The sequence below is a fragment of the Phalangium opilio genome, unplaced genomic scaffold (assembly GCF_054372755.1).
Source record: "Phalangium opilio isolate 3A_F unplaced genomic scaffold, DU_Popi_V2 ptg000011l_1, whole genome shotgun sequence".
Taxonomy (NCBI): domain Eukaryota; kingdom Metazoa; phylum Arthropoda; class Arachnida; order Opiliones; family Phalangiidae; genus Phalangium; species Phalangium opilio.
In genome coordinates this window covers 6,109,279-6,136,036 of record NW_028324147.1, presented here as the reverse complement: position 1 = coordinate 6,136,036, position 26,758 = coordinate 6,109,279, and the positions used below count along the sequence as shown (strand labels likewise).

Here is a 26,758-nt window from a genome sequence, read left to right as displayed (position 1 = left end):
AGGCGAAAATTATTAAATGAAAGTCGTGGAAGTTGACTTGTAGACAAACCGAAGATCTATTGTTTATCTTCAGAAGACCGCCTAAAACCGTTGCCTCTTCACCTGTTACCCATTGTTAGGGTTCTGTATGCTCGGTTTTCAGTTCGCCTCGAACTATTTTTCCTTTTACCTTTTCTGTAATCATTTATTATTACAGATTTATACATAAAATTAATTTCACCGACGTCCTATAAACCTTTTTCTTCAGGTGATAAACTCGGGTCATCATTAATTTTCCAGGTAGCCCCCCGCGGCGGCTTCATTTGCATATTGCAATCAGCTTGTCTCGTTATTGATTTTCTAATGAGTATAGAAACGTTAGGTTTAGATTGGAATTACTCACTGTTGGACAGTAGATGTCCATTTGAATTGATTGACTTTTAACCTCTCGCTTGTAAAACGGAAATAGAAATCCACTCAATTTATTACCAAAGTGGAACTGATGGCTAGCATTCAATTTGTTCTTGTTGTTGTTCTTGTTTATTGCATTGTTTATTGAATTGTTGCTTTGCATACGGTATTTCACCGTTAATAAGTCACACGTCACTCAGGCATTCAATTGATTCTATACTTTAAGTAACAGGCGCTTGTATAAGAATGACTTTTGTGCAACTTTCCTAGTTTGAACTCAACCTTATTGCAATTACTGAGGCAACAAAATTCAGGACCGAAATTTCTTGTTAGGTTTTAAGCATGTATAGAAGACTATACTTTTGCAAGGTTTGAGAAAAAGCAAACAATTCTCCTTTCTACTTCACTTGCCAGTTGAAGCTGAGTAAATTTTAATAAATTCAATATACAAGATGTTCCAAAAAGGGTGGTACACGATTTTGAGTCGAAAATGTTCTATGACCTTTTGCTGTATGGACCACCCTAAATAATTTACGATTCCAGTGTTTTACTGATGTCCACATAAATTTAATTAAGAAACTTCAAAAGACCATGCTAATTTAATTAAAACTTTAATCATAACTTGCTTAGGACAAACTGTAATAGAACACTTTCCACTCAAAATTACCCATAGTTGCCACTGTTCTTCGTTCCTACCACACTATTTGGACTCCCCTCTGAATCTAGCTGGAAGGGGCATACTTACATAAGTTATGCTACGCACGGTTCCATAACTCAGCAACCAGCCAAATTCAATTTTGGGTAACTTTGAACGTCAGTCACTTTCAATTGAATAAATCGTTTTCCATTTTAGAACCAATAAAAGCTAAGCCTTGTCACGTATATCACTCCATTAACTTCTAAAAACGTTCCATCCACATTTCCCTATACATAGTTTCAAAATCGATAGACAAACTATACACAGCAGACATAATTATTTAAAGCGATTTTTTAATGGAATCATTGGTTTTCAAAACTTAATCGAAGTTGACAATAAACGTCAGTTTCGATTAAAAAATCATTTGCTTAATAGAGGGAAAGGTTTATGGTCGATTATAAAGATGTTTTATTGGATGTAAGGTAAACTTTGTAACACTTAGGGACACCTTTCGAAGCGTGGTCGAACCAGGCACGCGTCATTATGGCGATTTATTTTGATGGACAATGAGGTAACGCTACCACTTTTAGGGTTAGCGTGTCCACTCTGCATGGGATGCTGAAATCGTTCGTGCGACCGTCTAATAGGCGTTGGCAGAATTTGTAGTGAGTGACTTAATCTATTTAATGGAAAGATTGGGTCCAAGCTAGGGTCAGTCTAACTGGATATTGTGTTCAAAGGTACTTCCTAACCTGTTTAGGCTAACCGATTTATTCAGAGTCAGTATGACCCATCTTAACTGAAGTTCATAACTCGAATTATATTAAAGTATAAGGCTGTAATAAAAAGTTGATTTTCAGTACAACGAAATACCTATACTGAAATAAGAATTATTAGTTTTTTATCATTATTATTTCTATGGGGAAATGTATACTTAGTTACTTTTAAGCAATTAAAATTGAAAGCCTTGGCCAAAATATGATTTCCATTTGAAATTTAGATAGCTAATTTATAAAGAAAAGCAAGAATACATTCAGACTCTATTTGCAATCTTTGTGCCCTCATATCTCCACTGTTGATCTCTATGCGGATATTGTGGGCGGGGCTTGAGAACTTACTAACCCGCCACGCCTCATAATTCGAACGTCTTTCTAGCTGGGATTTCATTGGCTGGTACAAACGCCGCGAGTTCCGAAGCTAGTAAGGTGCAGCGAAATAGATTATTCGCCATTTAAAACTCGTCATACATAGTGATCAGTCTAGCTCTTCCCACAAAATCTGCCTAGATACACGTTGAGAAAGTTTCTGCGCAATGATTCGATATTTTACTTTAGGTTAGAGACTTCTGACGATATTATAATCGCGTATTGTATGTTATTGGTAGCTAGGGATACGAAGTTATCCGTCAAAGTTGACTCCTTAGTGGTGTTTTTATCAGTGACTTGGAGAAATGTAGATGGGTGACCACGCGCGCCAGATGTTTATCGCGTCTGCCCCCCCCCTGCGACCAACATTTGTTTAGCCTCGTATACGTGACCGACAAATAACCCCAAAAATCTCGTCTCTGGAGACGCGAGAAATTCCATCTATATTTCCCCGCGAGACACATTTCATCATCTCTAGTACGACAATCGCGTCTTTTTCTGATAGCTGACCATTCCTCATGATGACAGAATGGGTATCATATGACCCTATACCATAATATAATCAACAATAAATGTCTAGTTTATGTTTATTTGTGAATATATTTATTTGTTTATTGAAATTATTGAGTATAAACAACGGAAGAGGGAAAGAAAAATTAAATATTGAGAATAAGTGGCAATTAACGGTGTTTATTTATAATAAAAAGGAAAAGAAAGTTGTTTACAAGTGGTATTTACACACTCAATTATAAACAAGTGCTATATATTTATACGTAGTGGTTTAGGAAATGGAATTCAATATTTTATTTGTTCATTTGACAAGAAAAGGTGGATTTGATTATGAGAGAAAGCCCGCGACCAGGGGCAAGCTCCCTATGTATTTCCTCATAGCCCCTGTAGAACTGTTTACTCTGCTGCACATTGGAGCTCGGGGAGAAACCTCCATGTAGGCTACTTTAAAAAACATATGCAAAAACGTTACTACAATCTATTTGAATTTTTGAACGTCAACAGGACTTGATGGTTTCCTACAATTAATGTCATGTTTAAGGTTTACAAAATATATGAAAAGACTTGAGGGGTTGGACATTTACTATAATATATTTTCTCCCTCGCCAAATTTGAATGTATTTAAAATTTAAAGGTCCATTCAGACTAGATAAAATCTTAGGTTCACGTCGGTGAAGTAGCTTTGCTCGCTTAGTTAGACACGTGGCAACGACTACGTAAAAGATTAACTTGTTTAGTTTGAACTATTTCAGTTTCGACCGGCAGTGTCGAGATGGCACCACCAAGTTAGAGCATTTTCTTTAGCCATAGCTCACTCGATCATGCCTTATACTGACGCGTGATCGAGTGAGCTACAGCTACGCTTTAGCAGACGATATATGAAAAGTTTTTGGATTCTGGCTATTTTAGAATTCAAAAGTCTAGTTACAAAAATCACCATCGCGACTCGTTTTAAGACGTCTGTTCTCACGTCTGAACTGAGAAATGAACGTCCCGAGTCCCGACTCTACCGAAATGAAATTAACGAGGTGACCGACGGGAACGTAAGGTTTTAATCTAGTCTGAAGGGGGCCGTCAGCGATTTGTTTCAAATTGCAGGGAATTTTGATACGAGTAACAATCTCTTTGAGTACCTTTTCTTTGAACCTTTTACATATCCTCGAAGTGTCCTGGTACCAATGAGATGTTTTAACGCGATTAAGAGCTTAGCTCCTCGAAGGATCTTGGGCTTAATTTAAGAGCTGGATGGTGGGGGCCAATTAAGCGTCCCAATGGAGTGAGTGTCTTGACTAATTAGCAAGATTTCAACTGTAAATAATTAAGCTCGACTCTGTAAGAGTGTATAGCACGTTACGCTGATTTTTGTGGGAGTAAAGGCATTATTAATGGGATGGTGAAGTTGATTTTATAATCTTCATTATGATAAAATAGTGTCAAAATCACGAAAACATTCGGGTTGATATTTAAACGACTTGCCTATAGGATTCGAATTGAATTTGACCATTTATATTATACTCTGAATTATCCTGCAAAATTCTACCGGCATTCTCATTGGCCAAGGTTTAATCCACTCAAAGAAGAGAACGCGAAAAAGGGGGAAATGTTTTAAAACCAGATCTATTCGATTGGGTCTTGGTAGAAGCACCATGACATTCCTTATTTCGCGTTCTTGTATTTGATTGGCTGCCCAGTGATATCCCAAACGAAATACAGATTAAAAATTATCGAATAGATCATTAAATTAATTACATAAGAAAAACAAACACCATAGTAAGCGAGAGATCACCTTCTTGGGTATTCTCTCTCGCCCCAAGAAGCACCGCCAGAGGCAGTACGAGTTGGCTAGCATCCGTCCCGGTGTAATGAACTCTGGCTCCATCTGGCGTTGCCTCTTGGAGCGAGGGAAATAACCCAAGAGGGCGGCCTCCAATCTTTGTGCTGGTTTCTCTGCAAGTAATTAATGGAACGGTTTGTTCAGTTCTGATAAGTTATACGAATAATTTTGTTTTGGAAAGCTTTTATTTAACTTTTCGAGTATTGTACTTCGAACAATGTCAACTTCTTTGAAGTACCCTTCTTGCTTCCTTTATAAACACAAACGGGACGGCTCCTGTGTCAAGCTACGCTCTTATTGAAGAATCGATGAAACCCTTTTCGCAGTTTTTGTAAACGTTGTTAAGCTTGTAATATTTTTCTTTTGACGGTGTTTTTGTTTTTACAGAAAGGCCTTTTTGCCCTCGGACATTCGACGGGTGGGGCTGTTGGAACGACACGGCGGCGGGAGTCGTGGCTTACATTCCCTGCCCAACATTCATCACGGGATTTTCGCCCAACAGTAAGAATACTTTCATAATAGTTTCGCGCTAAGCCCAAATTGCCCAAGCTTAACGCCTCTAACCTTGAAAGGGCTAGTAGCACCTAAACCTAACACGTCAAAATTGTTTAACTTATTTAATTTTATTAATTAAAGTTAGTTTATAGCGGATGACATTTTAATTTCACTGATCGTTTTAAGTTAAATCGTGAACTACGACGTCATATCCGTCCGTCTGTCTGTCCCAAGTCACTAGCCTCGTTTTGATTAATAGATGTGCTTTTAGATTCCCTGAAACCTTAATTGCTAAGCCTTGGTCAAACCGAAATAACCCACTCTCGGTTTTCAAGCAAGTTGAACCATTGGATGTTTACAATAGTCTACTACTAAGATTTTTTCGTGACGTCATACCCTCCAGCTAGGCCATACAATTTAGACTACCAATATTGACGTCACGTCCCCGTAGCTCCTCCCCTCTCAGTACCACTCTTTACCCCGTTTTATCACTGACCCTTATCACCAAACACTTGACGTCACTACATGCTAACTTCCGGTAATATTTGGGAGCTTGCTAAAATTATAATTCTTGCCAAGGTAACTATTTCACCTATAAAGTTGTTTAGATTTAGTTCTATTTCAAAAAAAAATTTAAAAAAAACTGCCTTGCGGTGGAGTAGGTTTGAGGTGCTACTATCCCTTTAAAAAAAGACAAAACTGAAAGCAACTGGCTGAAGGCGTCATGAGGTAACACGCTGTACAGGTAGAGTAACCTCCGCCACCACATGCAGCGAAGAGTGTAAAGTTCGCTTAATCCCCGAAACGTGATTTTTAATTAGTTCAACGTGATCATACAACAGACTTTCTAAGGGGTAATATAACCTACTATAAATGTGTATTCTCGGATGCATAGGCAAGGCTTAAGGGATTTTAATTGAATCAAGAGGAAATTAAACAGGAGTACAATAAACGGCTGCGAGCAGTTTATCTATAGGGCGCCATTTTGGGTTAAAATGTCTGGGCTTGCACGACACAGCGCCGCTGTATAGCATGAGGTAATAGCTTGGAGGTGAGAATAGAGTAGAAATAACGCCTGTACCCCCATCTACGGAACGGCTATGAAGTCCTCCCCAGTATCCTCCACGGTACGAAACCGTCGACAATTCCCCCTATGTCTTAAAAATTGACGAGAACTAGCTTTTATTTTTAAATGGTGCTAGGCGGCAGCAGTTAAACCTACCAAAGGTGAGGTCGTGTGCGAGGTACTCTGGGAGACTTTCATTGCCGCACATGGTTCACAAAGATTTCTCCTCCTTATCACCTCCTTCTCCAAGGTTAATAGTAGGCTTAGCACCTGAGTGAATGGTTTTCAATTCGAAAGCGGCATTTGCCAAATATCGACTGTTCCAAGCCCAGCGGATTTATGCCGGTCACTATAATTTGAGTTTTACACTCCTGAATGATTTACTGCTGATTGAAAATAAATGGATTTTTCCAGATCTAGCCTTTGAACGCCTTCAGTTACCTCAAACTTGATTTTATTTTCAATTTTGGAAAATTCCCTCGTCTAACCCAACTTAACTTCACTTTTAACCTTAAAGGCAAGACGACCTATTCTTTAATAAAATGGGTCAAGTTAAATTTTGGGTCAACGCAAGTCGTTCAAAGTTTCGAACAATGTTAGTTTGTTCTAAATCCTTTATACAGGGTGATCCAAAAGGTTAGTTATTGTATCGAAGTAAGGTGGAATCCATTTGCGATTTTGAGTTGAAAATGTAATTTCTATGGCATTTTGCCTTAAGGGTCACCTTAAACAAGTTATGATTTGACTGTTTTAGTGATGACCCCTTAATTAAATTAGTGATCAATGTCTTTCAGTTTCTTAATTAAATTTAAGGGGTCATCCGTAAAACGCTCTTCCAATCTTAACTCGAAAACCGTGGCCCTTAATACAAAATGGGCTTGGCGATAGAAGTTACATTTTCGACGCTAAATTGGTTTCCCCATAGAACCATTCCACAATACTTCGGTCCTATGATTACCCTTTTTTGAAACACCCTGTATATGCCCAAAAATAGTCTACCTCCCTTTGTGTATATTGCATATTCACGCTGACACCGAATCCTTCAGGAGTAAAATTGCGCGATCCTTTCAAATAGATGATCAGGGAGCGAAAATGTAAACACGGACGCGGTTGTCGACGCGAAGAGGGCAACTCAACCTAGTTATCTTTATCCTCGCACAAGTGTTATTGCTTCCAGGGGGGGGGTGGATCAACCTCTTAACCTTTATATATACAAGGTGTTTTTGATAAGTCTGCCACAAATTAAAAAAAATAATAATAAATTTTGAGTCGAAATTGTAACTTCTATCTCCATTTTGCCCCGGGTGCTTGTAGGTGCTTGGAAAACTCAGGGAAGTATATGGGGAAATGCCTAGAAAACTCAGGGAAATTTGTTTTCCAAAAGTTGTATGAACCCTACACAAGGGACACCGTTTTCGAGTTATGATTTGATTGTTTGTTTTAGGGATGACCCCTTAATTAAATTATAAATCATTGTCTCGAATCAGTTTCTTAATTAAATTATAAATCATTGTCTCGAATCAGTTTCTTAATTAAATTTAATTGAAGGGGTCATCCGTAAATACAATCTTAACTGGATAACAGTGTCCCTTGTGGCAAAATGGAATGGATAGAAGTTACATTTTTGATTGAAAATCGATTACCCAAAGAACATCCCCCTTAATTTATGGTATGCAGACTTATCAGAAACACCCTGTATATACTGTCTTTATTCATTACTGTTATTGTTAGAAGTTAGCACTCCTGCTATAGCTATAGTCTTTAGCCTCCACCCTCTTTTCATTTGAGATTAAGTTAAACCCTTGACATCTCAGCATGACCACGACCGTGAATTTATTAAAATCTTACATTAATATTGAGTTAAGATTCATATTTTTGCACTAAATTCTTCAGAGGAGCTTTCACGTTTGCTCCAACCTTTGTAAGTTAAGTGCAGTTTGAACTAGTTAGTAAGTACTTACGTCACTCATTAGGGGTGAGTGTGTGACGCGCTTAATGAGTTTTTCTTGAGGGTGCAGTCACTTCGGTCTATATAAAACTTTAACTGACGTAATAAGGCATCTATTGAATGTTCCATAAGTTTGACACTGGGTAAGTGCTTTCTTGAAATATAACGCGCTTCGTGAGTTACCCAATACCCAGTCTCTATGGGAGTAGTTTCCAGACTGTCCGCCAGTGGCGCTGAATAGGAATAAGGCCAATTGACCCTATGACCCTAAAACTAGTACACGTGTATATCTAGTGCTTTAGACGTTTGATATCCAAAGTAAGATGCCAGAAAAAAGCACTTGCTATTTAATTAACGTGTTCAAATTAACTATAAACTGGTACTAAGTTCGTGCAAGAAGTGATACCTAGTTTACGAGGGAGAAGGTATTAATTCGCCACATTTCCAGCTTTATCTCCAGTTCAATGACCAAAAAACGACGTATTTTCCGACTGAGGAGAGGCGAAATAGCCCGGCCTCCTTTTACGTCCCCCCTTGTATTTTGAAAGGGGGACTGGGACTATGGCGCACGAATACTTAGGCATCTTATAACTTCTCCCTAATAAACTAGATATCGCTTCTTGCTTAAACTCTCTATATTATGTTATGTTGGTGGTTTGAAAAGCTTTCGAAGCACCTATTAAATCAAGAACCATGTTCATGCGTACTTATGAGATTAAAGGAATTATAAACTTATGTTATGTCATAACAACTGCGTCCTAAGTATATACAAACTATAAAATGTAATAATTTCCAGCAGCCGCGCTGACCTGTTTCATTTTTGTTTTCAAATTCAATATTGACGTCTTAGCCTCCATAATGAATTTTGTTGAAATTATATTATTATTTTTAATTGATATTTTTACAAGGGGCTATTCACTCTCCAAGTCCCCGTACACCGATTACGGACTTCATGTTCATGATTTTAGCAAAGACAGGGGTATTAAAGATAGCTCGTAATCCCTTTACTGCAGTAAAAGGTACAACTACGTTTCAAAGATTACGCGTTGCTAGATGACTGGCCCCTCGTGTTTTTATTATAAAATTATTTTTGTTGGGTGTCTTATAGAAATACGGTAATAATAATATAATTAAAATATTTATTTATTATAATAAAGTCACGTGTCAAGCCTCGTGAATTTTCGAAATTCCGGGAAAAATGTCCCAATTTTTGGATATGCAAAAGCCCCCGGGACTTTTATTTTACTAGCAAGATTCTCTCTCCGTGCCCCCCCCATTGCTTTTAGATAATTTAAAAGATACTTGTAATAATTGGAATTGTTAATTAACCTCGGGGAGTCTGTTGACTCTCAAAATTCGAAAGAATTCTTTGACACTTGAACGCTGAAAGCAAATTTAATTTCAAACTTTTTAATATTTTTATTTTTATTTTTATTTAAATATAGAATTTGCTTATAGAAAATGCAGTTCGGATGGAAGTTGGTTTCGACATCCTGATACTAATAGAACTTGGTCTAATTATACCACCTGCGTCGATACCGAAGATTTACAGGTAATTGCTAGCAGCGAAAGACGAAATTAATAACTACCAATGGGACTGGATTTTAAAAATAAGATTTTTTTAAAATTATATGTGGAATTTTTCATGAATTCTAGAAAACGTGACTGTGTTTTCCCAAAAATTGTTTTTTTCTCTTATAGTTCCGCCAGCAAATAAATAATTTATACATTATTGGATATTTTTTGTCCGTTGTGGCATTAACCGTATCTTTCTTTCTCTTCTGCTACTTCAAGTAAGTCGTAATTAATACTAATTAATTTTTAATTAAAAGACTCGATTTGACTGGCAATCCCGAACGAAGTATTCCTTGGTTTCTGCTTTTGGAGAGATGCCAAGGCTTCCCTACAAATCAACACGCGCGGCGAGAAGGATAGGAAGGGGGAGTAAATGATCTGTGTTTTTTTTACGGGGGGGGGGTGAATTAAGTGGACTAGAAATTTCAAAGCACCGTTGAAAGGAAGGCGAGCGGGAGGGAGAAGCAAATGAGATGAATTCATTCCCCCCGACGATTTTTGTCCATGAGTCACGATAAATTACGGCTTTTCTTAGTTCTTACCCTCTTTCGACATACAAAGTCCATGCCGTGACTGAAACGCTAGATTAAAATGGCGGACTGCAGAGAGACGGAGCTATTTCGTGGTTACCAGCAACGTGTCAAATGTTTAAGCCTTTATTAATGTGTTAATTAATTAATTTATTTATTAGTAATGTACTAATGTGTTAATTAATTAATTTATTTATTAGTAATGTACTAATATATTAATTGTTTATTAATATATGTACGTAATTATGCAGACAACTCAGTTGTACTCGCATTACAATCCACAAAAATCTCTTCGTATCTTTCATCATTAACAACGTTATGTGGATCATATGGTACAGCGAAGTGGTCCAAAAACCAGATGTCCCATTAAACAATGCGGTAAACTAGTAATTAATAATTTAAATAGAATTTTATCAATACATAGCTTTCAGTCTAGGAGGATTGATACCATTTACACTAGGAGGCGAGGCTACTTGGTTATGCACTTTCTTTGTCAGGCCTCCTGGTGTAAATAGTATCAATCCTCCTAGGCTGAAAACTCTGTATATACCCACGTGTCAAGCAAGGCTTAACGTGAGTGCCAATTTTAATTGGGGGGGGGGGTGGTCACATACCCACGGAACATTAATGGGTATGTGGACAACAAAGATTCGTGGTCCAGGTGGTCAAGCCTCGGACTGTAAGCTTAAATTTGAAGTCAATTGTAGCCTTAGGATCATTAAGCCTTGCTATATTACTCGGGAATAATATGGATTAATTTGAGATCTCTAATTAAATCATTAGTTAATATTTTTATTCCTGTATTTTCAGCTTCCATGCCAAATTCTTCACGTTATAGTTCATTACTTCATGGTTAGCAATTATTTATGGATGTTTTGCGAAGGCCTTTATCTGCATACTCTTATGGTCGTCGCGTTTGTCAAAGAGGATAAAATTTTGCGGTGGTTTTATCTTCTTGGATGGGGTAAGATAAATTTTTTAATCAAATTTTAATTTCACTGATTATTAAAGTTAAAGCCAGGTTTGTGAAGAATGAGGTACTTGTTTATAGCGAATAGACTGTAATGTTTTAGAGGCTTGTGAAGGTTCCTTAATTTTGGGTATAGCTAGCTGCACCCCTGATAACCTTTTATGTACTAAAGCCGGAGTTGGCTACTTTATCTACACAAAACCGAACCCTTTGTCCCATGTGCTTATTATATGCCCATGGGACAAATATGAAGCTTATCTTTCCCAAAGCAGACGATTATTTAAATATCTTTCTACTTATTTTAAAGCCAGTTTCTTATACCAGGGATAGATTTAATTTTAGAATTAGGAATGGAGAACGGTTAGTATTTACTTCAGTCCGACTCATAGACCACCCAGTATAGGGCCCCTCCCTCTAACACTTAACGAAAAGTTTAAATTATCTTATTAGCTTACTTAAACTACGTTTTGATGACGTTGGTGACGGGGACGGCGAAAAAATACGTATTTCCTTTTTACCTCTATCGCTATGATCCGCCTCTTCTTTCATACCCCTCCGTCCCATAGAAGGGGGTCCGAGACTATGACGCGCACATAGAGTACTCTGTTCTCCATTCCTACTTATAAAATTAAATCTATCCCTGCTTATACAAACAATTTTATGAGAAGCAAAATGGAAGTTAAAATTATTTTTAATTTTTTTTGGGCGCAGGTCTTCCAGGACTTCTAATTACAATCTATACTGCGGTACGTGGCAGTCAGCAAGATCGAACCACTTTGTAAGTTAAAATTTTAGTTATACTTTTATAGGCATGCAATAAATTAAAAGGATAATAGGTTAATCAGGGACTTTATTGACCCACTGACCCCAAGTGAAGTTTTCACGTACCTTTTGAGTTGGTCGAATCAGGGTATAGAATTATCGAGATTCGGACCAGACTAAACTATATAACTTGAATTCTCTCTGCTAAGTTGTAACATTAAGAAAACTACTTTCATATAGTCGTTGAGCAGCTTAGTTAGAAATAAATTTTCCCTTTTTAAAAGTAGCCTTTCAAAAATTAATCATTAACCCATGTCCAATATATTAAGTATGTCATTCGAATATTTATCATAAAACATGAAATGGAATTAATGACTTTTTCAAAATATTTTATTTTAATTCCAAGTTATACATTAAAGCAAAAGTTCATTGATAATAACAAAAAGTATACTTCGTTGACAGTTCCCAGCCTTTGGCTGTAGACGCCATGTAAAATGAGAAGGAAATGACCCTCCTCTCAAACCCATCGCGGAAGCGCTTTTCTTTTAGGTCGAACGTTTATAGATAATATCACTCAATGGTTATGATTCAAACTCTGATTCTTGGCTACATTACGAGACAATTAACGCGTGTTCCCTGTGCTACTTTCGTGAAGGTAATCGTTCGCAGAGGGGGGTTGAGACTATTCTGGAACTTAAAGGGGGGTTTCTTATATTACAAGGCGCGAGCACGCTTCAATAAAGTATACTTTTTGTTTTTATCTATGAACGTTTGATTAAATTCTAGCGTCCTCTGTGATGGCATCCCTAAAATAATGATACAGTTTCAAAAAACTTATATTTCCCCTATTTCGTAATGCTCGTTTTACTTACATAATGAACGGCATTTATGAAGTCTTGTTGTTCATTTTTTGGTATACCGGATATTACCTCAATTATACAGCATTTTAGTGGCTGCGATACCCATTTTTTAGGCTGTACAAAAAACAAGTATTATTAGAATTAATTAATTTTTTTTACTGAGAAATTTAATCTTAAACTAGCTACCTTAATCTTTTTGTTAAAATAAGCCTGTTTGGGGCACTTTCCTTTGAAATCTCGGTCGAGATTAAAATTGTCCAAGCAAGTGTAGTTGGTTGCGTATTGCGGTTTCTGCAATTTTATAAATAGATTTTGTTAACATTTTACTAGTTGTTAACTTGAAGACGGTGTTTCTTACCTCGAGTAGTATATTTTTCATTACATCGAAACATAATTCTACCGAAAAAGGGGGTCTTTTAATTATTTGGAATATTTATAACAAATTTTCTTACAAAAACTTACTGTTGTTGTCGCAAAATTTTCCAAAATTTTTTGTCACTATAAAGCTGTCCTCAAAGTCGTAAGAGGAACCGTCGATTTTCTTACAGTCTATGGCTTTTGGAAAATATTGGCAAGTCCCCATTCGCGTTGATAGCGTAATAGCTGCGAAAAACAGCGCGAAAATCTCGAATCGCATGATGATATTCAGTCGAATGAGACTCTAGCTGTAATTGCGAAGCTTCCAGAGACGCAGTTTTAAAGGATTGTTCGTGAATTTCGAATGTGATATTTGAAACGTTTTGACATTACATTTTAATTTAAAAACTTAGCTCTCACTCTTGTCTATGTTACAATAATCGTGTACTCCACGAGAAAGACGTAGACGAAGCGATGTACTTGTGCTATAGCTATAGTTTTATTGTCCCGTCTTTTCCTCGTGATTAATCTGTTTCTCTGACATAAAATTTTGAATATAATAGTGAACGTTAATGTATAATGAAACGTTAACGTTCACTTGTAAGGAAAAGAACAAAAAAAAAACACGCGTGGACCTTGCATTAACTTTTGCTAAAATATTAATATATATACAGGCTGTTTCTGATTGGTCAAGGGGTTCACTTGAAGAGAATAAACCAAGAAAAAGAAATACGCTTTGATCTTGCATTAATTTTTGCTAAAACATTATATACAGGCCGCTATTGCTATAGTTTTATTGTCCCGTCTTTTCCTCGTGAGTAATCTGTTTTTCTGACTTGGAATTTTGAATATAATAGTGAACGTTGATGTATAATGAAACGTTGAGACTCACTCGAAAGGGAAAAAAAACAAAAATTAAGCTTGGATCTTGCATTAAGTTTTGCTAAAATCCATGCCATGAATTAAAGTGTGTGATCTTTGGGTGAAAATGAGTGGAAAATGTCCAAGAACGTGCATGGGGTTTACAAGATTTAGTTACGGAGATATGCGCTAATAAACATTGATTGAACCCTAAAAGAAGGAAATAGTCATAATGCATGTGAGTAATTATCTTGGTTTTACCAGCTTGTGCGTACTCTTCTGCGAGATTAAGCTTCAATAATGTTCTAAATTGAGGACTTTTGAAGGCTGATATGACTTACGCCACATATTATTGTGACTATTTCCTTGTTTGGGGGCCAATCAATGTTTGTAGATCCCATCCACGTTCTTGAGCCTTTTCACTCAAGTTGACCCTAAGAACCCACCCCTTTAATTTGTGGCAGACTTGTCAGAAACGCTATTATTATTGTACCCCTTCAAGTCACATTACCAAAAACCGGTACTGAACGAGAAATTGATTAATTTGAAAAAGGACCCATGGGAAATGAGCTAGAAAATCCCCTTGAAGTCGAAGTTTGCAAATTAGCTTTTTTAATGCCCAGCCCCATATGTCAAAAATTAATCATAAACCCATGTCCAATATATTAAGTATGTCATTCTAATATTTATCATAAAACATGAAACGGAATTTATGACTTTTTCAAAATATTTTATTTTAATTCCAAGTTATACATTAAAGCAAAAGTTCATTGATAATAACAAAAAGTATACTTCGTTGAACAGTTCCCAGCCTTTGGCTGTAGACGCCATGTAAAATGGGAAGGAAATGGCCCTCCTCTCAAAACCCTTGGCAAACAAACCAATCGCGAAGGAGGTTTTTTTTTATTGAGGTCGTAGAAAATAGTACTCAATGGTGGCGATCCAAACGTAAATTCTTGGCTACATTACGAGACAATTCACGCGTGTTCCCTGTGCTACGGTCGTGAAGGTAATCATACGCAGAGGGGGTCGAGACTATTCTGAAACTTAAAGGGGGGTTTTTCATATTACAAGGCGCGAGCACTCTTCAATAAAGTGTACTTTTTGTTTTTATCTATGAACTTTTGAATAAGATCTAACGTCGATATCGGTTGCATTTCTAAAATAATGATACAGTTTCAAAAAACTATTTTCCCTATTTCACAATTTTGGGTTTTACTTACAAAATGAACGGCATTTATGAAGTCTTGTCGTTCATTTTTTGGTATGCCGGACATAACCTCAGTCACACAGCAGGCTATTGGCCGCACTATGCGCTTTGGATTCTTCTTTGCCATTTTAAACTCCGTAATATTTCGTTCGCGCAGCTGTACGAAAAAAGGAAGTGTTATTAGAAATGAGGATTAATTTTCATTAATGAGATATTTAATCATTAGCTCGATACCTCCTGCAACATTTTTTTCCGGTCTTCAAACGCTTTAGGGCACCTTCCTCCAAAATCTCGATCGAGATTAAAATTGTCCAAGCAAGTGTAGTTGGTTACGTATTGCGGTCTCTGCAAGTTTATAAATAGGTTTTGTTGACATTTCAAAAGCCTTGTTAACTTGAATACGATGTTTCTTACCTTGATTAGTATACTTTTCATTGTATCGAAACATAATTCTACGGAAAGAATAGGGGGATTTTAATTATTTCGAATATTCATAAGAAAGTTTCTGCATTTACAGTTTTATCTAAAAACTTACTTTTGTCGTCGCAAATTTTTTCAAAATTGCTTAACACTATAGCGTTGGTATCCCCGTCGTAAGAGGAACCATCGATTTTCTTACAGTATGTGGTTGGAATTGCTACGTACATTTGGCAAGTCCCCATTCGCGTTGATAGCATAACCGCTGCGAAAACAGCGCGAAAATCTCGAATCGCATGATGATGTTCGGTCGAATGAGACTCAAACTGTAAATTACGAAGCTTGCAGAGACTCTGTTTTAAAGGATTTTTTTTTTAATTTCGAATGTGGGATTTGATATGTTATGACATTACATTTTGAAATTAAAAACCCATTACGTACTCTTTCTTTTCCTCTAGCTGTAATTACGAAGCTTTAAAGGATTGTTCGCGAATTTCGAATGTGGGATTTGATATGTTTTGACATTACATTTTTAATTCAAATCGTACCGCGCACTCTTTTCTATGGTACATTAATCGTGTATACTCCACGAGAAAGACGTTGACGAAGCGATGTATAGTGCTATAGCTATAGTTTTATTGTCCCGTCTTTTGCTCGTGATTAATCTGTTTTTCTGACATAAAATTTTGAATTTAATATTGAACGTTGATGTATAATGAAACTGTGGGGTTCACTCGAAAGGGAAAAAACCAAAAATTAAGCTTGGATCTTGCATTAATTTTTGCTAAAATCCAGAGTGTCAGCCATGAATTAAAGTGTGTGATCTTTGGGTCAAACTGAGTGGAAAATGTCCAAGAACGTGCATGGGGTCTACAACATTTAGTTTCGGAGATATGCGCTCTCAAACATTGATTGGACCCTAAAAGAAGGAAATAGTCATAATTCATGTGAGTAATTATCTAGACTTTACCAGCTTGTGCGTATACTCTTCTGCAAGATTAAGCTTCAATAATGTTCTAAATTGAGGACTTTTGAAGGCTGAGATGTCTTACTCCACATATTATTGTGACTATTTCCTAGTTTGGGGGCCAATCAATGTTTGGAAGCCCATATCTCTAAATTTTGTAGATCCCATCCACGTTCTTGACCCTTTTCACTCAAGTTCACCCTTAGAACACACCCCTTTAATTTGTGGTTGACTTATCAGAAACACTCTGTGTTATACCCCTTCAAGTCACGTTACCAAAAACTGGTACTGGTCGAGAAATTGATTGGAAATGAGCTAGAAAATCCCCCTTGAAGTCGAAGTTTCTGTTAATTTCCCAATTGTAACAATCTCATACTACCGAAATTAATGTGAATTAATATTAAGCGTATAGTGGCCGAGTTGGTAGCCTAAAGAATAACCTTGGGCGCAACAGTTAGAAATTTAGAATCTCTAAAATATAAAACTATAGACTGTGTTTGAAATATTTAAGATCATGAAAACTTTATTGAACTTCGTTTCTCGTCCTATTTATAAGAATTCACGAATGAGAGAGGGGATTCCAAGTTTTGGCCCGCGCCTTTTGATATTAAAGGAAAAGTTCAACTAACGCAAGTTTAATACAAACATGCAAAAGAGGGAAAACCTGGAAAACTCAGGGAAAAGTAATAGTTGAGAAAAAACTTAGGGAAGTTTTGAATTTTTAGTAAAATTCTGGGAAATCAGGGAAATGTTTGAGGTTTTATTTAGTATGCTCTGGAGTTGTTGCTTCAAATTTTAAAAACAAATTCCGTTGTTATTACTCCATATATCGGGGAAAAAAACCCTATAAAACTCGGGGAAATTGGTTTTCCATAAGTTGTATGAACCCTGTAACATAACATTATACCTTGAATGGCATTTTTTCGAAATAGAAATCGAAAAATTTTGAAGCAAATTAAATTGTCTCTATTACAAAATAGTTAGCAACTTAGCATTAGTCTTAAAAACCAGGATTTTGAGATTTGTGTTAAGGCCCATTCAGAATAGAGTAAAATCTTACTTTCCTGTTCGGTCATAAACCAATGTCCAATATATCATGTATGTTATTCTTATATTTTTATCATAAAACATGAAACGCAATTCGTGACTTTTACAAAATATTTTATTTTAATTCCAAGTTACACATTAAAGCGAAAGTTCATTGATAATAACAGAAAGTATACTTCGTTGAAAGTTCCCAGCCTTTGACTGTAGACGCCATGTAAAATGAGAAGGAAATGACCCTCCTCTCAAAACCTTACACAGTCAAACCAATCGCGGAGAGGTTTTTTTTTGAAGTCGAAGGTCAATAGAAAATATCACTCTATGGTAGCGTAGCGATTCAAACGTAAATTCTTGGCTACATTACGAGGCAATTCACGCTTGTTCCCTGTTCTACGTTCGGGAAGGTAATCATACGCAGAAGGGGGTCGAGACTATTCTGAAACTTAAAGGGGGGTTTCTTATATTACACGACACGAGCACGCTTCAATAAAGTATACTTTTTGTTTTTATCTATGAACGTTTGATTAAATTCTAACTTCGATAGCGGTTACATCCCTAAAATAATGATACAGTTTCAAAAAACTTCTATTCCCCTTTTTCAAAATGCTGGTTTTACTTACATAATGAACGTCATTTATGAAGCTTTGTCGTTCATTTTTTGGTATGCCGGACATAACCTCAAATATACAGCAGAGTACTGGCTGCTCTACCACATCAGGCTTAGGAGTTTTACCATTCAATGTCATTTCATACTCGGTAAAATTTCGTTTGCGCAGCTGTACGAAAAAAGGAAGTGTTACTAGAAATTAGAAATGAGGATTAATTTTCATTAATGAGATATTTAATCATTAGCTCGATACCTCCTCCATCACTTTTTTCGGGTCTACATATTGGTTAGGGCACCTTCCTTTAAAATCTCGTTCGAGATTAAAAATTGTCCAAGCAAGTGTAGTTGGTTTCGTATTGAGGTCTCTGCAAGTTTATAAATAGATTTTGTTAACATTTTAAAAGCCTTGTTAACTTGAATACGATGTTTCTTACCTTGATAAGTATATTTTTCATTACATCGAAACATAATTCTACGGAAAAAGGGGATTTTAATTATTTGGAATATTTATAAAATATTATCATGGATAAAGAATGCGCGTGCGGAAATTGGTTTTCACGCTATGGGATAGGCAACTCCTTATCTCGGACGACAGCTTATTTTGTATATACTCTGTTACAACATCGGTTGACAGAACGCGCAAAGCTAGGTCTCTATGTAATCTAGCCTTGCGCTTGCTGACAAGAGACAAAAAATTTCAGGATCTTCAGGATTTAAAATATCCCGAAGTTTTTTAGCCTCTTGTCAGCACGCGCAAAGTTAGGTTACATAGGGACCTAGCTTTGCGCGTGCCGACAACCGATGTTGTAATGGAGTATATACAAAATAAGCTGTCGTCCGAGATAGGGAGTTGCCTATCTTATAGCGTGAAAACAAATTTCCTCACGCGCATTCTTTATCCATGATATTATCTTCATTTACAGTTTTTATCTAAAAACTTACTTTTGTTGTCGCATATTTTTCTAAAATTATAGAGTGCAAAAGTCTTGGTATCCTTGTCGTAAGAGGAACCATCGATTTTCTTACAGTATATTACTCTGTGCTTTTGCTTTTGGCAAGTCCCCTTTAGCTTTGATAGCATAATCGCTGCGAAAAACAGCGCGAAAATCTCGAATCTCATGATGATGTTCAGTCGAATGAGACTCTTAACTGTAAATTACGAAGCTTGCATAGACCCTGTTTTAAAGGATTTTTTTTTAATTTCGAATGTGGGATTTGATATGTTATGACATTGAATTTTGAAATTAAAAACGCATTACGTACTCTTTCTTTTCCTCTAGCTTTAATTACGAAGCTTTAAAGGATTGTTCGTGAATTTCGAATGTGGGATTTGATATGTTTTGACATTACATTTTTAATTCAAGTCGTACCGCGCACTCTTTTCTATGGTACATTAATCGTGTATACTCCACGAGAAAGACGTTGACGAAGCGATGTACTTGTGCTGTTGCTATAGTTTTATTGTCCCGTCTTTTGCTCGTGATTAATCTGTTTTTCTGACATAAAATTTTGAATATAATAGTGAACGTTGATGTATAATGAAACGTTGAGGTTCACTTGAGGGGAAAAAACCAAAAAAAAAATTAAGCTTGGATCTTGCATTACGTTTTGCTAAAATCCAGAGTAACTGCCATGAATTAAAATGTGTGATATTTGGGTCGAACTGAGTGGAAAATGTCCAAGAACGTGCATGGGGTCTACAACATTTATCTACGTAGATATGCGCTCCTAAACATTGATTTCTCCTTTAAAGAATGAAATAGTCATAATAAATGTGAGTAATTAGCTTGACTTTGCCAGCGTACGTACTCTTCTGCGAGATTAAGCTTCAATAATGTTCTAAATTGAGGACTTTTGAAGGCTGGATATGTCTTACTCCACACGTGTGTGAATATTTCCTTGTTTGGGGGCCAATCAATGTTTGGAAGCCCATATCTCTAAATTTTGTAGATCCCATCCATGTTCTTGACCCTTTTCACTCAGTTTCGCCCTGAGACACACCCTTTAGTTTGTGGCAGACTTATCAGAAACACTCTGTGTTATTATTATGGTACCCTTAGGTCACATTATCAAAAACTGGTACTGGTCGAGAAATTGATGGTGAAATGAGCTAGAAAATCCCCCTTGAAGTCGAAGTTTCTGTTAATTTCCCAATTGTAACAATCTTATACTACCGAAATTAATGTCAATTAATATTAAGCGTATAGTGGCCGAGTTGGTAGCCTAAAGAATAACCTTGGGCGCAACAGTTAAAATCTCTAAAATATAAAACTATAGACTACGTTTGAAATATTTAAGATCATGAAAACTTCATTTAATTTTGTTTCTCGTCCTATTTATAAGAATTCGCGAATGAGAGAGGGGATTTCAAGTTTTGGCCCGCGCCTTTTGATATTAAAGGAAAAGTTCAATTAACGCAAGTTTAATACAAACATGCAAAGAGGGAAAACCTGGAAAATTCAGGGAAATAGGTTTTCCATAAGTTGTATGAACCCTGTAACATAATATTATACCTTGAATGGCCTTTTTTCTAAATATAAATGGAAACATTTTAAAGCAAATTAAATTGTCTCTACTATAAAATAGTTAGCATTTAATTAGTCTTAAAAACCAGGATTTTGAGATTTTTGTTAAGGCCCATTCAGAATAGAGTAAAATCTTACCTTCCTGATCGGTCATAAACCAATGTCCAATATATTAAGTATGTCATTCTTATATTTATCATAAAACGTGAAACGGTATTTATGATTTTTTCAAAATATTTTATTTTAATTCCAAGTAAAACATTAAAGCAAAAGTTCATTGGTATAACAAAAAGTATACTTCTTTGAGAGTTCCCAGCCTTTGGCTGTAGACGCCATGTAAAATGAGAAGGACATGACCCTCCTCTCAAACCCTACACAATCAAACCAATCGCAAACCAGGTTTTTTTGGAGTCGAAGGTCAATACAAAATATCACTCTATGGTAGCGATTCAAACGTTAATTCTTGGCTACATTTCGAGACAATTCACAAGTGTTCCCCGTGCTACTTTCGTGACGGTAATCGTGCATAGAGGGGGTCGAGACTAATCTGAAAATTAAAGGGGAGTTTCTTATATTACAAGGCGCGAGCACGCTTCAATAAAGTATACTTTTTGTTTTTATCTATAAACCTTTGATTAAAATCTAACGTCCATGGCGGTTGCATCCCTAAAATAATGATACAGTTTCAAAAAAACTTATATTTTCCCTATTTCAAAATGCTGGTTTTACTTACATAATGAACGTCATTTATGAAGCCTTGTTGTTCATTTCTTGGTATGCCGGATAGTACCTCAATTATACAGCATTTTAGTGGCTGCGATACCCATTTTGGATCCTGTACGAAAAAACAAGTATTATTAGAATTAATTAATTTTTTTACTGAGAAATTTAATCTTAAACTAGCTACCTTAAAATTTTTGTTAAAATAAGTCTCTTTGGGGCACCTTCCTTTAAAATCTCGTACGAGATTAAAATTGTCCAAGCAAGTGTAGTTGGTTGCGTATTGCGGTTTCTGCAATTTTATAAATAGATTTTGTTAACATTTTACGAGCCGTTAACTTGAAGACGGTGTTTCTACCTCGAGTAGTTTACTTTTCATTGTATCGAAACATAATTCTACGGGTAAAGGGGGCTTTTAATTATTTCGAATATTTATAACAAATTTTGTTGCAAAAACTTACTGTTGTTGTCGCAAAATTTTCCAAAATTTTTTTTCACTATAAAGCTGTCCTCAATGTCGTAAGAGGAACCGTCGATTTTCTTACAGTCTACGAGTTTTGGTACATATTGGCAAGTCCCCATTCGCGTTGATAGCGTAATAGCTGCGAAAAACAGCGCGAAAATCTCGAATCGCATGATGATATTCAGTCGAATCAGACTCTAGCTGTAAACTACGAAGCTTGCAGAGACTCGGTTTTAAAGGATTGTTCGTAAATCTCGAGTGTGATATTTGAAACGTTTTGACATTACATTTTTAATTTAAAAACTTAGCTCTCACTCTTGTCTATGTTACAATAATCGTGTACTCCACGAGAAAGACGTTGACGAAGCGATGTACTTGTGCTATAGCTATAGTTTTATTGTCCCGTCTTTTCCTCGTGATTAATCTGTTTCTCTGACATAAAATTTTCAATTTAACAGTGAACGTTGATGTATAATGAAACGTTGAAGGGAAAAGCAAAAAATTAAGCGTATGTACACTTTTGCTAGATTAAGGTTCAATAACGTTATTCGATTGAAGACTATTGAAGGCTAGCTAGGTATGACTTACTCCACATCTTATTGTGACTCTTTCCCTGTTTTCAGGGGCTTAAAAAAGATTGTAGACCCCATATTTTTCGACACTTTTCACTCAGTTTGACCCTTAAAAAACCCTCCTTAATTTGTGGCAGACTTCTCAGAAACACCTGTATTAATATTATTGTACCCCTTCAAGTTACATTACCAGGGTTGCCACGGGTCAGGGAAAACCTGGAAAAGTCAGGGAATTCTGAAAATGGGCCGAAAAGTCTGGGAATTTTAAAAATGTCAGTTTAAGTCAGGGAATTTGATTTTAGTGGGTAAAATGTCTTGGGATAAGTTTTTATTGAAAGAGTAATGAAAGTTTCTCCTCATTCTCTCTTAAGACAGACAACTTTAGAGCTATCCTTAAAAATGTCCAGAATTTCTTAGACTGTTATTTATGGTTAAAATGTTTCTTAATCATTTTGGTGCAACAAATACATAGGAAACCTTAATTTAGATCGAATTTATTTAATTATAAGCACTTAAAACTTGCTGTAAACATTTACACTTTCGGCCTAAAAGGTCAGGGAAAATCTAAGAAAAAGGTTAGGGAAAACCTGGAAAAGTCAGGGAATTTGGTTCTGAAATTTACGTGGCAGCCCTGATTACCAAAAACCGGTACTGAACGAGAAATAGTTTAAATTTCAAAAAGGACCCCATGGGAAATGAGCTAGAAAATCCCCCTTGAAGTCGAAGTTTCTGTTAATTTCCCAATTGTAACAATCTAATATTACTTCAGTAAGGTTATTCTACCGGCATAATTAATCATTAATGAGCTACCGAAATTAATATCAATTCATTTATAACGTATTGTGGCCGAGTTGCTAGCTTAAAAAATAACCTTGGGGCTCAACAGTTAGAATCTCTAAAATCTAAAACTAGACTACGTTTGAAATATTTAAGATCATGAAAACTTTATTGGGGAACAGAGTAAACTTAATTTGACCTCAATTTAAACTTCGTTTCGCGTCTTATCTTAAAGAATTCACGAATGAGAGAGGGGATTCCAAGTTTGGGCCCGATGACTTCTCTCAAAATCCTTTTGATGTTAAAAATAGACGTTGGAGGAACTGAAGAATTTTTACAATCCTTTTATATTTTATTGACTTTTTCCCATACCTCCTCTCTCTCTTTCTAAACAACTTCAGATTTTGAGGAGAAGAAAAAAGGAATTTCCGAAGTGTTGACTGAACAACAAAAAGGAAGTTCCCAATGGTAAAGGGATGTAGAGAAACAACGGTGGCCTGAGATCATGTAATCTCCAGGTTTTTGAGATTTGTGTTAAGGCCTTATATTTATCATAAAACATGGAACGGAATTTATGACTTTTTCAAAATATTTTATTTTAATTCCAAGTTATACATTAAAGCAAAAGTTCATTGATAACAAGAAAAAGTATACTTCGTTGACAGTTTCCAGGCTTGGCTGTAGACGCCATGTAAAATGAGAAGGAAATGACCCTCCTCTCAACCAAAATATAAGAAGGGCCGTCAAGAGAGGGGGCAATGCGGTCAGTTTTCCCGGGTCCCGCAAACTCTCTCGACGGCCCTACATGATATCAGAAGTTCTTTTTTCAAGGTCAAAGGTTTATGGTGGCGATCCAAACTTCTATTCTCGGTTCTATTACTAGCATCTGCTACTAGATACGTGAAGGTAATCATACGCAGAGGTGGGTTGAGACTATTCTGAAACTTAAAAGGGGGGTTTCTCATATTACAAGGCGCGAACACGCTTCAATAAAGTATACGTTTTGTTTTTATCTATGAACTTTTGATTAAAATCTAACGTCCATGGCGGTTGCATCCCTAAAATAATGATACAGTTTCAAAAAAACTTATATTTTCCCTATTTCACAATGTTTGGTTTTAGCAGATTTTACTTACATAATGAACGTCATTTATGAAGCTTTGTCGTTCATTTTTTGGTATGCCGGACAACCTCAGTCACACAGCAGGCTATTGGCCGCACTATGCGCTTTGGATTCTTCTTTGCCATTTTAAACTCCGTAATATTTCGTTCGCGCAGCTGTACGAAAAAAGGAAGTGTTATTAGAAATGAGGATTAATTTTCATTAATGAGATATTTAATCATTAGCTCGATACCTCCTGTAACATTTTTCTCCGGTCTTCAAACGCTTTAGGGCACATTCCTCCAAAATCTCGATCGAGATTAAAATTGTCCAAGCAAGTGTAGTTGGTTACGTATTGCGGTCTCTGCAAGTTTATAAATAGGTTTTGTTGACATTTCAAAAGCCTTGTTAACTTGAATACGATGTTTCTTACCTCGTGTAGTATTCTTTTCATTGTATCGAAACATAATTCTACGGAAAGAATAGGGGGATTTTAATTATTTCGAATATTCACAAGAAATTTTTTTATTTACAGTTATATCTAAAAACTTACTATTGTAGTCGCAAATTTTTTCAAAATTGCTTAAGGCTATAGAGTTGGTATCCCGGTCGTAATTGGAACCATCGATTTTCTTACAGTATGTGGTTGGAAGTACACCGAACATTTGGCAAGTCCCCATTCGCGTTGATAGCATAACCGCTGCGAAAAACAGCACGAAAATCTCGAATCGCATGATGATGTTCGGTCGAATGAGACTGAGAACTGTAAATTACGAAGCTTGCAGAGACTCTGTTTTAAAGGATTTTTCTTTCGTTTTGAATGTTGGATTTAATATTTTATGACATCGCGTTTTGAATTTAAAAACGCTTTGCGTGCTCTTTGTTTTCTTCTAGCTGTAATTAAGGTTTCGTGCAGTTTTAAAGGATTGTTCGTTTGTTTTGAATGTCGGATTTGTTGTGGATAATGACATCGCGTTTTGAATTTAAAAACGCTTTGCGTGCTCTTTGTTTTCTTCTAGCTGTAATTAAGGTTTCGTGCAGTTTTAAAGGATTGTTCGTTTGTTTTGAATGTCGGATTTGTTGTGGATAATGACATCGCGTTTTGAATTTAAAAACGCTTTGCGTGCTCTTTGTTTTCTTCTAGCTGTAATTAAGGTTTCGTGCAGTTTTAAAGGATTGTTCGTTTGTTTTGAATGTCGGATTTGTTGTGGATAATGACATCGCGTTTTGAATTTAAAAACGCTTTGCGTGCTCTTTGTTTTCTTCTAGCTGTAATTAAGGTTTCGTGCAGTTTTAAAGGATTGTTCGTTTGTTTTGAATGTGGGATTTGATATGTTTTGACATCGCGTTTTGAATTTAAAAACGCTTTGCGTGCTCTCTATTTTCCTCTAGCTGTAATTACGAAGCTTTTGTGCAGTTTTAAAGGATTTTTCTTCCGGTTTGAATGTCGGATTTGATTTGTTATGCCATTACAATTTTAATTCAAATCGTATTACGCACTTTTCATATGCAGGGCCGGAAATAAGCACAGGAGCACAGGACACAGCACATTGTCCCATAACGTTTTTAAAAACTAAAAGGGTCACTGGACGGTTGACTAGTAAATTCTTCCGAAATTTTGATAACTTGATTATTGTTATATATAGACATTAGATGATATGAAGTCTAATTTTCGCCATAAAAAATCTATAGCTGTGTGTTAGTAAAAAAACTACATTTTGGTATAAAAGCCGTTTACTCCATATATCCGCAATCAGTCCGACCCGAGCTCTTGACGATGTAACACTTAGGCGGTAAATTAAGTATCAAGTTTTAATGAACTAGTCGATTAAGTTTCAATCTCTCAAGACCCACAAACGCAACAACTATGAAGATGCGACACTATTTTTACACACTCCAGTGGATAATGTCCTATAATTTTTCCAGTCAAAAGGGGTTCACTGGACACATGTTCGACATGTCCTGTAAAAGTTTCTTATTTCCGGCCCTGTTCATATCGGTTTTTTAGCCATATCGTAGTATACGATAGGCTCTTAGTTTGACCCGAGCCGTAGTAGTACTAGTAGTCGTGGCCGGAGTTTTCGCTTTCGTTATCGTCAGATTTTAGCTTAAAAGGAACTTTATATTACCACAACCCACCCATTGGGGTAACTGGGCTCGGTTAGAGATTTAATTTTAATTAAAATTTTTTCAAGTCAGATCCGGGAATCGAACCCGGGACGCTGGCGCAGTAGACAGTCATTCTAACCACTAAACCATAGAGACTTGATGGAAACTCCGAGTTTTTTATTATTTATTTTTATCTCTAAAATGTCGGGGTGATGTGGGGTGGGGTACCACTTAATCTGTGGGGTCGGATACTTTTGAATTTTTATCTGTGGGGTCGGATACTTATGAATTTGTATGTTTGGGGT

General features: G+C 36.2%; 2 protein-coding genes across 4 annotated transcripts in view; one reads left to right on the top strand and one right to left on the bottom strand.

The window, feature by feature from the left end:
* The window catches only part of LOC149710089 (calcitonin gene-related peptide type 1 receptor-like), a 152,692-nt gene that overhangs the window by 52,414 nt on the left and 73,520 nt on the right, over positions 1-26,758 (top strand). For all 3 annotated transcript variants that reach the window (XM_089859116.1, XM_089859128.1, XM_089859119.1), the window contains exons 8-13: positions 4,904-5,017; positions 9,471-9,577; positions 9,727-9,818; positions 10,382-10,508; positions 10,941-11,094; positions 11,812-11,878. In XM_089859116.1, the coding sequence (XP_089715242.1) occupies positions 4,904-5,017; positions 9,471-9,577; positions 9,727-9,818; positions 10,382-10,508; positions 10,941-11,094; positions 11,812-11,878 (661 nt within the window). The remainder of the gene's footprint in view (positions 1-4,903; positions 5,018-9,470; positions 9,578-9,726; positions 9,819-10,381; positions 10,509-10,940; positions 11,095-11,811; positions 11,879-26,758) is intronic.
* Positions 21,133-22,066, bottom strand: LOC149710093 (uncharacterized). Its single transcript, XM_089860729.1, has 4 exons — positions 21,892-22,066; positions 21,789-21,826; positions 21,618-21,722; positions 21,133-21,545 (listed from the first exon to the last, which is right to left on the bottom strand). Exons 1-4 carry the CDS (start codon positions 22,064-22,066, stop codon positions 21,417-21,419), a joined length of 447 nt encoding a protein of 148 aa, XP_089716855.1. The 3' UTR covers positions 21,133-21,416.

Coding starts and splice junctions, on each gene's coding strand:
- LOC149710093 (XM_089860729.1), bottom strand. CDS start 22,066: ATGCGATTCGAGATTTTCGCGCTGTTTTTCGCAGCTATTACGCTATCA. Junction 21,723..21,788: donor TGAAAAGTAAACTACTCGAG/GTAGAAACACCG, acceptor ATAAAATTGCAG/AAACCGCAATACGCAACCAA. Junction 21,546..21,617: donor ATTTTAACAAAAATTTTAAG/GTAGCTAGTTTA, acceptor TTTTTCGTACAG/GATCCAAAATGGGTATCGCA.